The sequence below is a fragment of the Chlorella variabilis genome (assembly GCF_000147415.1).
Source record: "Chlorella variabilis unplaced genomic scaffold CHLNCscaffold_1, whole genome shotgun sequence".
In the NCBI taxonomy this organism is placed as follows: domain Eukaryota; kingdom Viridiplantae; phylum Chlorophyta; class Trebouxiophyceae; order Chlorellales; family Chlorellaceae; genus Chlorella; species Chlorella variabilis.
Genome location: NW_005435087.1, coordinates 1694308 through 1707881, shown reverse-complemented (window position 1 = coordinate 1707881; position 13574 = coordinate 1694308). Strand labels below are relative to the sequence as shown.

General features: G+C 66.8%; 3 protein-coding genes across 3 annotated transcripts; 1 reads left to right on the top strand and 2 right to left on the bottom strand.

The window, feature by feature from the left end:
* Nucleotides 1-3126: 3126 nt before the first annotated feature.
* Nucleotides 3127-5473, bottom strand: CHLNCDRAFT_133342 (hypothetical protein; the record flags this gene model as incomplete). Its single annotated transcript, XM_005851779.1, has 4 exons — nucleotides 3127-3155; nucleotides 3639-3740; nucleotides 4109-4238; nucleotides 5198-5473. The coding sequence occupies 4 exons, from the start codon at nucleotides 5471-5473 to the stop codon at nucleotides 3127-3129; spliced, it is 537 nt and encodes a 178-aa protein (XP_005851841.1).
* A 397-nt stretch (nucleotides 5474-5870) lies between these two features.
* Nucleotides 5871-6811, bottom strand: CHLNCDRAFT_133341 (hypothetical protein; the record flags this gene model as incomplete). Its single annotated transcript, XM_005851778.1, has 4 exons — nucleotides 5871-5896; nucleotides 6044-6320; nucleotides 6419-6469; nucleotides 6788-6811. 4 exons carry the CDS (start codon nucleotides 6809-6811, stop codon nucleotides 5871-5873), a joined length of 378 nt encoding a protein of 125 aa, XP_005851840.1.
* An 818-nt stretch (nucleotides 6812-7629) lies between these two features.
* CHLNCDRAFT_133340 (hypothetical protein) lies at nucleotides 7630-13480 on the top strand (the record flags this gene model as incomplete). The annotated part of the gene is made up of 12 exons (XM_005852104.1): nucleotides 7630-8277; nucleotides 8438-8508; nucleotides 8664-8814; nucleotides 8930-9439; nucleotides 9717-9848; nucleotides 10015-10191; nucleotides 10324-10764; nucleotides 10943-11216; nucleotides 11385-11446; nucleotides 11597-12111; nucleotides 12642-13065; nucleotides 13317-13480. Coding segments are annotated over 12 exons (3569 nt in total), but the record flags the coding sequence as incomplete, so codon positions are not given.
* Between the last annotated feature and the right edge of the window lie 94 nt (nucleotides 13481-13574).

The following is a 13574-nucleotide window of genomic DNA, read 5'->3' as shown; positions in this document are numbered from 1 at the left end:
TTGCACCCGTCTCTCAACTCACGTCTGTTCCCTGTCCTCCTCACAAAGCACGGCTCAGTCTTTTCTCCCCAGGGCGCTGCCCGTTTTCCGTAACCCTCTCCAACGTCCGTACCACCCCTTAGGCACGACCTGAACCAGGCCCTAGTCAGCAAAACACTCCCCCAGGAATCGATCAATTGCACACTGCTTAGTTTCATTGCCAGGGCTGCGTGCCGCCCCTGTGATGCATTAGATAGCCAGGCTCATCATGCCTCCTGCTCCCCACCTTTCACGTGTGCGCAACATTGTTGTGTGATGTCTGCTGTGCCCGGATTGTCAGCCCCCTTTCCTTTCTTGGGGTTGTTGGCTGCTGGCCGCTGGCCACTGGCCGCCTCCCTCTCTTTGTTTGATTGCCTTACCTCACCGTGCGCCGTGCGATACGCGCCCCCAGTTTTTCAAACGTCTTCAAAGGTGAACCATCCTTCCTTCTACACGGGCGGCAGCCCGACCTGTCCTCACCTCACTGCCCGAACCTCCGCCGCAGCACAAGGGCCCGGTGAGCGGCTGCCGCATCTGCTGCTGGGACCATTCGATCGATTGAAGTTTTGATTCATTTCCGACCACTACGACGGACTGTGCTGCCCCAAACGCCTGACCACCGCAACCTCAGGCTGACGGCAGCGGGTCCCGAACTTTGGATGCTGCCGGCCCGACAAAGAACGCCACCCCTGCAGCGCCGTCTCTTCTCCCCCTTTGTTTTAATTCGTTCGCCTTCCTTCCTTGTCTTCCCCCTGCCTGCATGTGTTGTGTGCAGCGCAGCGAGCAAGAGCACATGAGCCCCTAGCCTAAGCTTTAGACCTGTCTTAGCCTCCATTAGTCTGTTCCCCAAGCCGTCCTCCCCTTGCGCAGCGCAGTTGCTGCCTGCTACCTGTCTTCCAAATAACTGGCCGCCAGGTCTTCTCCTGCGTGTTTCAGCCCTCCTCAGCTATCTTCGCGAGTGCCAGCCATGCCTGCCTTTGATGCGGCACTGGTGTGCTGACAATTAATTTCCTACTTTTCCCAGCTTCCTGGGAGAGCTCAATTGATTCAAAAACAAAATGCCACTGTTGAGAGTGGGCAGCCGCTCTTTGACAGTCTCTGGGGCAATTTGGCCTGCGCTTTTTGTTTTTGCCCATCTCGTGTGAGTGAGCTGACCATGCCTTCTGGTGTGCCTTTCCTGTGCGTCCCTTTCCGCCGCTGCACGATTGAGCCCAACGTCTTTTCCTGCCTCCCTTCTACCCCACGCTCCCAATCTGCATTCCCAACTCAGCTTCCTGCGTATCCCATTCCCTAGCCAAGAGAGCCGATACTAGCCTTTGTAGTTGTTTGCGTTATGCCCTTACAGAACCCGTGCAAAATCCACATCAATCATCTTCAGAAACACAGCGCAGGGCGGCCCGTGCTACAGCTCGCCGCTGTCCATGAGGTTGTGCGGGTTGCAGAGGTTGAACAGGGAGATGCACATGGCAGAGGCCAGCGCCTCGGTGCCTTTGTCAAATATGGCATTCTCCAGCGCCTGCCGGTGATCCGTGATGTGCCTGCACGTACAGGCAGCAGCTGGGTGGAGGGTGGCGCAAGGCGGTGCATAGGCCTGCAGCGAAAGCAGCCCTGGCGCAGTGCTGGATGGTGGGACAGCAGGCAGCAGCACCAGGCTCACTGCTGGCAGTCCTGCAGCACATCCTCGCCCCAGTTCTTGCTCTCTGCCAGCTGCAGAGCAGGGTGCATGGCACCGCTACGTCAGTTGGGCTGAGAAGGGCGCATGGCACCGCCACGTCAGCAGGGCTGCATCATGGGCTGCAGGCCCTCTGCCAACACGGCATCAGCTGCCATTTCGCAGCATCCCTGGCTGCAGTTCTTTGACAGGCAGCATGGCAGGGGAGCAGACACTGAGGCAGCATTGCGGCTGACTGAAAACTCCAGCGCTGCACCCAAGGTAGTGGCACCCCACTGCGCACCTTATCGCAGGCAACATCCAGGGCACCATAAATCTCCTCCTCACTGTGCTTCACCTTCATGCGGCGGCCCGGCCTGCAGCAGGAGCAGGTAGAGCAGGCAGGAGGGCCTGTGAACTGCGGTACCAGCTGCAGCCATGCCTCCTCCACAACAGAAGCAGCAGCAGCGGCGGCTGGCAGTAGCAGATGAGCTGCATCGTGGCTTTGCCCAGCGGCAGGCAGCAGCGCCAACGGCCGCACCCTGGGGCTGCAATGTTGGGATCGTCGCTCTCCACACGTGGCGGCTTGTACAGCAGGGCATCGATCTCCATGGCCAGCTGGATGCAGTCTGCAGCCACACGGACAGACAAGACAGCACGGCGTCTGCATGACCAGATCTTTCACAGGGGACGGCAGAAGAAGCTGTCCTGCCCTGCCCTCCACGGCCTACCTGCGCAGAGCAGCCCCTTCTTCCCATCCCAGAAATGAGAGATGGCCTTCTTGAGGCCATGCATGCTCAGGGAGCTCAGGGACGATGCTTTGGGTTTTGGTGGCGGCGGTCTGCAAGGCAGGCAGGGGCGGGCGAGTCGGAAGGCGGCTCCCGCACCGCAACGGCAGGAGGCGCCCCACTGCACAAGCGCAGGCTGCAGCCAGGAAAGCAAGCGCGCCCAGTGTGTCCCAGCATCAAAGAGCTACGGGGACGCAACTCACTGTGCGATGGCGCACGGCAACACGGCAGCCAGCAGCAGCACAGCTAACACACGCGACATCGTGGCTGTGATCGTTTGGGCATTGAATGCGAGCGCTGTGGTTGCGAAGTGTCGGGGTTTCCAGGCTGGTGCCTTGCTGACGGGGCGGCACGATGCGGTGTGTCACAGCGCCTGTGAAAGGCACAAGCCACGCATGTACCTGAGCTGATGTAGCTGAACGGGTGCCGCGAGCCAAGTACAGACAGCATAGACACAGCACCAGAGCCCTGCCGCCTCCTGCCAGCAAATCTCGCCAGCGATTCGGTGCACACCCTCGACGTTCCCCCACCACAGCAGCCTCGACCGACAGCCGACCACCTTAGCCCTGCTGTATTACCGTGCCACCTTCAATGCTGCGAAGTTACATCATGCTGGCTACATGACTGCATCAGCATGCTGAATCCATGCAGCATAGCCACCAGACCAGTCTATGCTGCGATCTTCTTGGCGGCGGTGCCTGCAGAAAGGGAGGGCGTGAGGGAAAATTGTGTAAGCTTCAGGGGGCTGACAATGCGTTCAGTCTCCAGCCAGCAAGCTGCATCCCATCTCATTCCCTCGGGCGGTGTGGAAGGCCGCTGCCATCCATCGCTGACACCCCTTGCCCGCTGTGCTGCTGCTGTGGCATCCAGTGCTGTATTCGATCGTGTGCTGCGTCCGTGGCACCGAGTGCTATGGTGCCAGCCCAGCTGCGACAGCTGCATCCCTGCCAGCTACCGACACCTCCCAGCTGCGCTCCGCTGCTGCTCCAGGCTAGCTGCCGCTCGATTGCTGCACAGCCGCCTGTCGAGCCAGGTGCCGCGCCACATACGCTGCCCCGCCACTGCTGCTGCTGCCAGTGTGCCACTGCGACTACTGCTGCTCCAACCCTCCCTACACACAGCCATGGCAGCAGCAGTAGCTGCAGCAGTGGCAGCAGCGGCAGGCCTGCAGCGCTGCTCACCCTCACGGAAACCGTTCTTGAAGCGGCGCTGCACGCTCTTCAGGTGCTTCATGCGGCCAGTGCCGGTGGTCTTGCGGCCGATCGCCTTCACGCTCCAGTTGTCTGCAGACAGGCGGCCAGGGAGCACGCGTGAGAAGCGCAGCGCGGTGAAATGCGAATGGGCGCAAAGCTCATGCTGCCAAGACCAGGCTGCTTCCATTGCACCCAGCCGGTGTGTCTCCGGCGACTCCGATGGCTCCTTCCCAATGCTGCGACATAGTCCAGCACCCCGTCATGCTGCTGCAGCGGCTCCTGCTGCAGCACCTCGCGGTGTCCGATATCGCTGCCTGAATGCCAGCTGCCGCCTGCGAGCTGGTTTCCACACCCTGGGGTACGCCACTGCTTTTGCCAACACCCCAGCTGCCCAGCCTGACCTCCCATCCCATACCGCTGCTCCCAATGCTCGCGCTGCCCCCAACGCTGCAACTCACACTTCCGGATCTTGGCGGCGGGGTAGCCGCAGGAGCCGCAGGTGCTCTTCTGGATGTGGAAGGAGCGGCGGCCGCAGCGACGGCACAGCGTGTGCGACTTGGTGTGGCGCAGACCAAAGCTGCCCGTACCCTGCAAAACACAGCACAGACATTGCCGCCGCTCAACATACTATTGGATGAAAAGCACAGCAAACAGCAGACCGGCGCGGGAGGCTGAGCCCGCCGAAGGCAGGCAGCAGGGCGGCAGGATGTGCTGCCCGTGTGCCGGGTCCCCCCTCGGCCGCTAACAGCGGCGCAAACTGCTGCCAGGCCGTGCTGCCGCCGTGTGCCCGCGCTGCACAGCGCCTGGGCTGGGCGCTCGGGCGGCATGGGCGAGGGCAAAGCATGCGGCGCCCACTGGCGGGGGCCGCAGCGCCATGTGGGGCCCTGCAGCTGCCCAGCCCCACTTGCCTTGCCGCACTTGCCCATCCTGGCTGCCGAGTCTGGGGGCGCGCAGGGAAGCGAGCTAGCCTAGCTCAGAGGCGTCCACCGGTCTGTCCAGCCGGCGAGAGAGGCTGGGGCAGGCGCGGGGGCCTGTTTCCAGCAGAGAGCAGCCTCGGACCCCGGCCGCCACGTGTTGCACGGTGCTCAGCGGGAAATAGGCAATTAATCAACCCAACAGCATGTCGGAGGCAATTGGCACGTTTTAGGCGTCGCAAGGCCCCCCGCGATCGGCCCGTGGCTCTCCACTGTGTTGCGGCCTGAGTAGCGGCCCTTGCAGGCAGCCCAGTCGCTAGCGGTGATACTGGTGAAGGGTTACACGTGCAAATGGACGATCAGCCGTGCCGCAGGGCAGTCCCAAGCCCCGCTGGCGGCCCTGGTGGCGGCCACTTGGGCGCACATGCATCGTCTCCGAGCAGCTGCGCCAAAGCAGCTGCTTCCCCTGCCTCGTGCCTCGTTACAGATGATCACAGTGCAAGCCATGCAGCAGCGCTTGCACTGTTCGTGAAGCAAACAGTTTCAGTTGCGAGGCCAGCCGCCGCTCTTCCCAGCCATCGTCGTCGAGGCACGGGGCGGGGCGGGCCCGAGCATCGCGCACCACTGCCAGACGATGCAGAGCAGCACAATCAGCGTGCTGCTGTGGATGGACGCCGACGTGCTGGCATGCAGGGCCCACAGCCCATGGTACACTGAGGCATGGATGCCTCGCTCGTGCGGCAGCCCCGCCTCGCGCCGCTCCCGCTGGTGCTCCTGAAAGGCGGCAACCTGCGCCGCCCCCTCGACCAGCAGCGGCAGCAGGAAGCCGACGCTGATCTGCAGCCAGCGCGACACTGCCACGCATTTGTTTTCTGCGGCCATGTGCTCCGCCGCCGGCTCCAGGGGCATCAGCTGGCCCCAAATGCTGAACAGCACGCATGCTGGGTGGGTGTGGTGGCGCAGCATGGGATGGCGCAGCAGTGTGGTGCCGCAGATGGCTCGAAGCCGCCAGGTAATGCTAGCCAGCATTGCAAGCTGCAGGGCGAGGCTTGTGCTGCAGGCAGCAGTAGATGCGCAGCATGGAGACGGAGGTTGTTCGGGCAAATGCGGAGGTGACACGCTGCAAGCAATCGGTGGGCTACTGTCCAAAATCCAAAACGGCAGCACGACTTACAGTAGCCTCACTCTCCAGGCAAAGGTGAACAGGACGAGGTGCAGCGTGCCTGAGGTGAACAGGAGCAGCAGGAAATGCCCCGCCAGACCTGAGGCAGGGCAAAGAGGCAGCAGGGAGTCAGCATTGCGCCTGCTAGTTCTCGGCCGCCTGCTGTGGCACTGCGGGGCGCAGTGTAGCGGGAAAGCACCTGCTGCATGTTTTGCAGTGCTTTTGCAAGTGACAGAGGATGTGGCAGTCCTGCACTTGGTCAGCAGTCGCAGCTACGACCGCTGGCAGGCACCCGCATTTTGTTTTCTATGGCACACCTGGCCCGCCGCGATCAGCCATCGGCACTGGAGTGTCGTTGAGCACTTGCTGCACCATGCGGCTCCCCAGGCCGAAGCCCATGCAGATCAATCGCATGAACACCGCCGACAGCTCGCGGTGCGGCAAGTAGCTCTTCCTCCAGCGCAGCCGCCACGTCAGGATGGCGGCGCTGCCGGCAATCATGAGTACTTGCCAGGCCAGCAGCGCTGCTCGCCATCCAGGGGGTGCTTCCAGAATGGCCGCGCCGAACCGGTGCAGGCCTGCTGTGCACAGCACCTGCAGCAGCAGGGTGCAGGGTGAGGAGGACTGGTGCCAACAGCACCTGCAAGGACGGCAGGGCGGCGGCGGCGGCCATGGTGAGGAGGACCACTCACCAGGACAAACAGATCCGCGGGCGGACCGGAGGTGACCTGCCGGTTGATTCTCTGCAGGAACGAGTCGGTGGGAGCGCCCAGCTAGTGGTGGCGCCCTGCTGGTGGCGGCAGGCCGCCAGGTTCAGCGGGGCGCTCTCGGCTCGTGGATCCCATCATGGCATCTCGGGATAGACACGAAGACTGTGTTCGCAGCCACAGCGAGATACTGCACGTCGTCGAACGCTAGGTTGCACTAGTGGCTGGAGATTTCCCCATGGAATTACCGTAGCGGATCCCATCCTCTATAAATTCGCCAAGACGTGATCCGTGCTGCCGGCGATGGGGTGTATGCAGGAGTGCGCCCAACAGCAGCCGCCGCACTGCGCCCACGTCCCCGCCCGCAAACCTCTCCATGCCTGATGGATTCACCATCTGTGGGGATGAATTCACGAAACAGCTGGATATGGGGGTCTTATTCAACTTGGGCGGCCCCAAGTTGGGCCACCCCTGCGATGGCGCCTGCCGGCAAAGCGTGCCGCAGCATAAAACGGCGCCGACAGCTGGACATGGGCGCGCAGCAAAGGAATTCATGCATGCTGCAAGGGTGCATCCCGCCGCTCTCTATCCATCTACCGCCTGCTGCTTGAACGAGTCACTCAGGTGGCGCCAGTTGAGCCCGGAACCGCCGCCCTTTGTTCAGAGCCGTGCGCTCTCACTCTCAGCTTGCAACCACACAGTGCACTCGCGGCGCATGGCGCCTGTCCAAGGGCAGACCGTGGCGCCGGCGTGAACGGCAACGATGCAGGCTGGTGCCAGCAGCAGCGAGGCTGGGGAGACAACGCTCAGGCAAGCCGGGGTGCTTATGGGGACACTTTTCAGACCGAGGCCGACTCTCCCAGGCCAACTGCCCTCGGCGCCGCCTCTGCCGGCTCGCTGCCGCCACCCACCCGCCGGGCCCACGTCCGCCACGTGCCTGCAGAGCTTTTTATGGGCGAAAGGCTGGCCCATCCAGCCAGGGCTCCCCAAGCAATGCCCAGCACCCTCTGAAGCGTGAATCCACGGCTGAGGCATCCCCGGGCAAAGCCGCGCCGTCTCGTCAATCGTCGGTGGCCAAGCTCCTGGCGCGGCTGTCGCCCGCCAAGGTGGGCAGCCGCAAGGAGCAGAGGAGCAGGCGGCACGCGCCGCACGAGGGGGGCGGCCTGGCAGCACTGCCAGAGCAGTGGCATGGCCGCATGCCGGCAGCCTCTGCCACCGCCGCACAGCAGCAGGCCCGCCCCGCCCATTCCTCCGGCAGCAGCGGCGCCATCCCTGCCTTCCGCCCCGCCAGCCCCCACCACACGGCCAGCCACTACACACCCTCGCCCAGCACCAGCGACGACTCGCCAGGCAAGGCGCAGCTGCAGGCGGTGCGCGCGCTGCGACAGCAGGCGCCACAGCAGCAGCAGCAGCAGGCGGCACCGCAGCAGGCGGCACCGCAGCAGGCGGCGCCGCAGGGCACGCCCGGCTACTCCGAGTCCAGCAGCGTGGGGCGTGCCATCAACGCCCACATTGCCAGCAGCATAGCAGACCTGTTCATGCCCACGCCGTCGGCCCCCGGAGCCGGCAGCTGCGGCAGCGGCAGCGGCGGCGGCGGCGGCCACCACGGCGCTGCCAGCCGCCCTGCCCCTGCTCCCAACTCTGCCACCGGGTCGCCAGGTTGCGCGCCCAGCAGCCGCGGCAGCGGCGACAGCGGCAGCTGCTGCAGCGGCGGCCAGGGGTGGCAGACTCCAGAAGCGCAGCGGCTGGCTGCCAGCCCCGGGGGTGGCGGCATGCCGGTGCCGCCCCCGGCGCCGCCCCTCCTGCGCACGGCGATGACCGAGACGAGTGCGCTGGAGCTGCAGGTAGGGATCAGGGTGGGATGGCGGGTGGGTGGGCAGGTGCCCCTGCATGTGGTGTTGGGTGCAGGCAGGTGCCAATGCATGTGGTGGTGGCTGCTTTGGAGGCGCAACATCGCATTCACCCTCAGCACCCCACCCAGCCCCTCCGCTGGTGCGCCTGCAGAGCTTCCTGAGCCCTGTGTTCATGACCCGCAAGCAGCGGCCCATGGCTTGCGAGATGGATGAGCCGGGCAGGTGGGCGGGTGGTGTGCGTAGGGTAGGCGGGGCAGGGAAGCGGAGCTGGTGTAGGCTGTGGCTGGCACCCAGCAGGCAGTCTGTTGCTGGCGGGGTCTTCCCCCAGCCTGCTTATGTGTGGCTCAGCGCCGCTGTGTTGCTTTCCTGCACTGCAGTGCGATCCCCTTCCCCAAGGCGCACCGCCGCACCAGCCGCCTGCAGCGCTTTGCGGCCAGCATGTTTGGCTGCTTTGTGCCTCCGCCGGACAAGCGCTCGCCGGCGCCGTCACTGAGGACGCCCGGCAGCCGCCGCGCGCCCAGCTTCCGGGTGCGGTGGTGTGCCAGAGCATGCTGAGCCAGCGTCCATGACGGCGGCGGCACTGGATCTGCCAGCCCACCATGCTCCGGGATCCATCCATTCCCCCAACCTGTGCTGCCTGCAGGCAACCAGCTCGCCGCGCGCCCACCTGGCACTCAACGTGGAGCCTCTGCGGCAGAGCCTGGCAGGGCTGGCGGGCGGCGATTCCGACCTCCGTGCCAGCTTGGTGGCAGCGGCAGCCGACGGCGCGCGCGGGCCTGCTGGCGCGGCTGCTGCGGCGCCCGCCGGCGCCTCGCAGTTTGGCGAGCTCCTGGGGATGCAGAGGCGGGTGGTGGAGGAGGAGGAGGACGGGCTGCGCATGAACATGGCCTCGCCGGTGCTGCTGTCGCGGCCCGGCAGCGCGGCAGCGACGCCGGCCACGGAGGCGGCGGGCAGCGAGGAGGCGGCGGGCTGTGCGGCCAATGTTCTGGCCAAGCGCAACCTCATGGATGTGCTGCGCTCCAAGGAGACGGGGGCGGTGCGCCAGCAGCCCCTGCAGGCGTGGCAGCGCCAGGCGGGCGGTGCGCCGCCGGCGAAGCATGCAGCAGGCGGGCGCGGCGGCAAGGCCCAGGCCAAGGCCAGCCACGTGTCGCTGGTGCAGCTGCTCGCCGCTCCGGCAGGAGGGCAGGCCGGCCCGGGCGGCCAGCCAGCGCTGGCCGGGCAGCACAGCGCCGGCGTCAAGCGGGGCAGGGAGGCGCTGGGGGCGTCGCGACCGCCATCCTCAGGCAAGCTGTAGCCGCCCTGTGGCGTACTGTGGCCGTCGCCTGAGCACTGGGCCCCCATCCCTCTCGTGCTGGGCTTGTGCGCGTGAGGTGCCCCCCGCTGATGTTGTTTGGCCGCCCCGCTCCGGTGCCCCGCCCCGATCTGCAGAGGATGCCCCCACCTTCACACCCAAGCGCCGAGACCTCAGCAAGCCATCCTACCGCAGCGACGCGCTCCACCACATGCTGTCGCCGGGGCTGGCGGCACGGCGGCGCGGCGGCGCGCAGGCAAGCGCGGCAGCAGTGGGCTGGGGCGCGGTTGCAGAGCGCAGAGTGGCCGGGTCTGCTGTCTGCGTGCGAGTGGCTGGGGCACCTGAGGGGCGCGCCCTGGCTCAGGCTGGCAGTGTGTGTGCGGGACCCTGGTGTGCAGGAGCGGGGTGAGGGAGCAGCTGCCGCGGCTGGGCCGCAGCTGTGGCGATCCCTCAGCGCGCCTGCCTCGCCGCACCAGCACGCCCCTGGCGCCGGCGCAGGAGCGGCGGGCAGGGAGGGCGGGGGTGCAGGCGGTGGCGGCAGCGTGCCCAGCAGCCCCTTGTTTGGCGCCCCCCGCCTCAACCGCGCTGCCACCATCCGCGCAGCGGCATCCCAGGTGAGCCCCTGCACCCCTGCCAGGCCCTTACCCCCTCACCCTCCCAAGCCGTGCAGCAGCAGCCAGGCGCCGACATCTGCCCCACGCGCCGCCGCCTGCCCCCTGCCCCCTGCCCCCCAAAAAACATAACAGCGCAAGCTTCAGGAGCGGCAGGCACAGAGCAGCGCCTTCCTGGCCAAGAGCCCCGACACGTGGCTGCGGGCGGCGGCGGCCGAGGGCCTGTCGCTGCGTGACGCCGCGGTGCTCGCCTCCCCGGGCAAGTCGGCGCGGCCCCAATACCACCCCTCCCCCGCGCCCCGCGGCCACCCGCGCGGGCAGCGGCAGCCGCAGGCTGCCGCGGCCGTGGCGGCGGCGGCGGCGGCGGCGGCGGGCGTTCGGGCGGGCACGCCGGGCGGCAGCCGCTTTGACTCGTTTGAGACGGGCGTGGAGCCATACTCAGCCCGCCTGCTCACCGCTGAGAAGCAGCGGCAGGGGGGCGGCGGTCCTGTGGCGCCAGCGGCGCCGCCTCCGCCGGGGCAGCCCGGCGCCGTGGATTTTGCCCGGCTGGCGGCGGACAGGGATGCATACCTGCAGGTGGGTGGGGCAGGTGCCGGGTACCGCCTGATGCTAGCAGCGCCTGGCGGAGAGGGTGACTACCGATGGATGGTGTGCCTGCAGCGCAAGGCAGCTGTTGGCCCCTGGCCTGGCTCTGCCCGATTGGGCGGCGACCTCACCGCCCCTCGTATGCCTCCTGCTCCCGCCGCCGACGCAGATGCTGCAAATGCTGGCAGAGGGGCTCCAGGTGGAGGGCACGCTGATCCACCCCCACAAGCAGCCGCCGCCGCCGCCGCTGCCGGCAGACCTGCTGGCGCGGGCGGCGGCGGCTGGGCGGCGTGAGCGGCGCCGCGCGTCGGCCGATGGCGCCGACACGGTGCGGCCGCGCCTGTCAGCCAGCCATGAGTGGCTGGACAGCAGCAGGACGCATGCCTCCACAGCAGTCTACAGCCTGCACGCCGCCTCTACCAATGCGTCGCTGGACTCGGCAGGTGCGTGGAGGGGCGGGGTGGGCTGCCACGCGTGCTTTGGGCTCTGGCCCGGTGGCCTGCTCCCCACCCGCTGCCCGCCCACCACCCCCTCGCCCGCCCATCTCCCGCCCGCGAGGGTGCGCCCTCCGCTGCTGCCAACCAGCCTGCCTGTGTGGCCGCGCGTTGCAGAGAGGGTGGCTGGGCTCCACCTGGTGCCCCTGACGCCCCACCACAATGCGCTGTTTGGCAATGTAAGGCTGGGGGCAGGGCATGGGCAGCACTCTGCCCTGCAGCCAGCCCTGCGGTGCCGATGTTTGAGGGGGCTGTCGCTGCTGCTGGCTGCCTGGTGCCCTCAGCTGACCTGCGCCCTTGCTGTGTCCCTCCTTCCCTCCCTCCTGCAGGATGCCACCCCCACCAAGTCGTCGCCAGTCGCCATCCAGCGTATGCTGTCCATGTCGGCAGCAGTGGCAGCGCAGCTGGGCACAGAGGAGCAGGAGCAGGGGCGGCAGGCCGCTGCCAGAGGCAGCAGGCAGGCACCCTCGGTTGAGGCGGCATCCAGCTCTGTACACAGCATCTCGTTTGGCAGCGGCGGCTGCCGCGAGCCCCGTGACACCCAGGCGCAGGACTGCGGCAGCAGCGCCGCGGGGCAGCAGCAGCAACGGCAGGCGCAGCCGCAGCCGGCCGGCGGCAAGCGGGATGGGCGGCGTGGCGCGCTGGAGGGCGGCAACGCACGCCTGGGGCGGCTGGCGGCGCTGCTGGAGGTGCACCAGAGGCTGGGCCAGCACTGCGGGCTGCAGGAGATCCGTGCTGCAGGCTTCAGTGATCTGGACCTGCAGGCACTCAAGGCCTGGCTGGGGCGGCAGGCGGGGGCATCTGCTGGCACAGGCAGCGCGGCTGCTGCCTTTGCTGTTGAGCTGTAAGATATGAGTCGTTCCCAAGAGCCCTGAGCCATGTGCTGCATGGCAGTTGCATGGCATGGAACTGATCTGTGCAGTGCATCCGGCCGGCGAAAGCAGCCAATGATTGTATTGAGGGGGAGTGGTCACTAGGACGACAGGGAGATGAATGCCAGTGCATTTCTTGCACCTCTTACCTCTGACCGCCTGCCGAGCACACACAGTGGTGGCAGCGCATGCCCCTCTGCCGGCCTGGGCAAATTGAGGTTCCGGGCGCCGGCCTGCTGATTTTTATTTTCAAATGTGAGATCCATCACACACGCAAACTGAATTTCAGACGCAGGAAGCCAGCATCATCTCCGAGAGCCCAGCCCAGCACGCAAGCCGCAGGCCAGAAGGGTGCGCGCCATCGCCGGCAGTGGGTGTCGTTCACTCCTGTAGCGATGATTAGCGCCGCGAGGAGGGGCAGGGCGGCCGCCTGCCGGCCCGCCCATCAGCCAGGCCAAGCGGCGGCAGCATCGCCGGAGCATGACCTCGTTTCCACATGCAGAGCCGCCGCTCGAGGGCTTGCGCAGCACGCTGCCCGCGCGGCAGGCCATCTTGGCAGTCAGCTGGCGGGGGCGGCGCGGTCTGCCGCCGCCGCCGCGCCGCCGCCGCCTCTGGAGCCGCAGCAGCCTCAGCTGCAGGGCCTGCTGGCCTCCGTGTCCGGCTCGGCGCTGCAGGAGCCGCAGCAGAAGGCGTTCCTGCCCGACAAGCGGCGCGGCGGGGGCGGGCGCGGCGGGCGCAACCCCTCGGTCGGCGGCGTCGCCGAGGGCGGCGGCACCGAGGGCGGCGGCGGTGTGCTGGCAGACGCAGACGAGAACGAGCGGTTCCTGGTCAGCGAGGTAGATGTGGTGGGGGTGGATGGCGAGCTCAAGGATATCGCCATGAGGGCCCTCAGCACCCGAGCCAACTTCGCCTACTCCCAAAAAGAGGTGGGTGGGATGAGGCGGTGGCGCTGCGTTGTGTGGTGCGGTACGGTTTGGCGGTGTGCTGCTGCGGGTGTGGTGCACGGTTCACAAGCCAGACATCTGGGCGGCACGCAGCGCCACCCACCCGCTCATGTCTCCTGGCGGGGCGGCGCTTTCGTTGTTCGTCGGCTCTCGCGCAACACACACAGAATGCCTGAGCCCCCTGCTCCCCCATGGGCCCACCCTCGCATCCCTCGGCCCCTCTTCCGCCACAGATAATGGACGACATGCACCGCGTGTTCGACACCGGATACTTCTCGCTGTGCAAGCCTGTGGCGGAGGAGACGCGGGATGGCATCAAGCTGACGCTCGAGGCGCGGCGCCTCTGCCGCCTGGCTGCTGCCTGGCTGCTGTTTGGCTGCCGCCTGGCTGCCGCTGCGTGCGGCCCGTGCCTGCCAGCTTGCCTGCCTGCCTCCTGCTCCCGCTCGGGAGCGCTTGGCTGGTGCTTTCCTTTCCTGCCGGCGGGTGCTGGC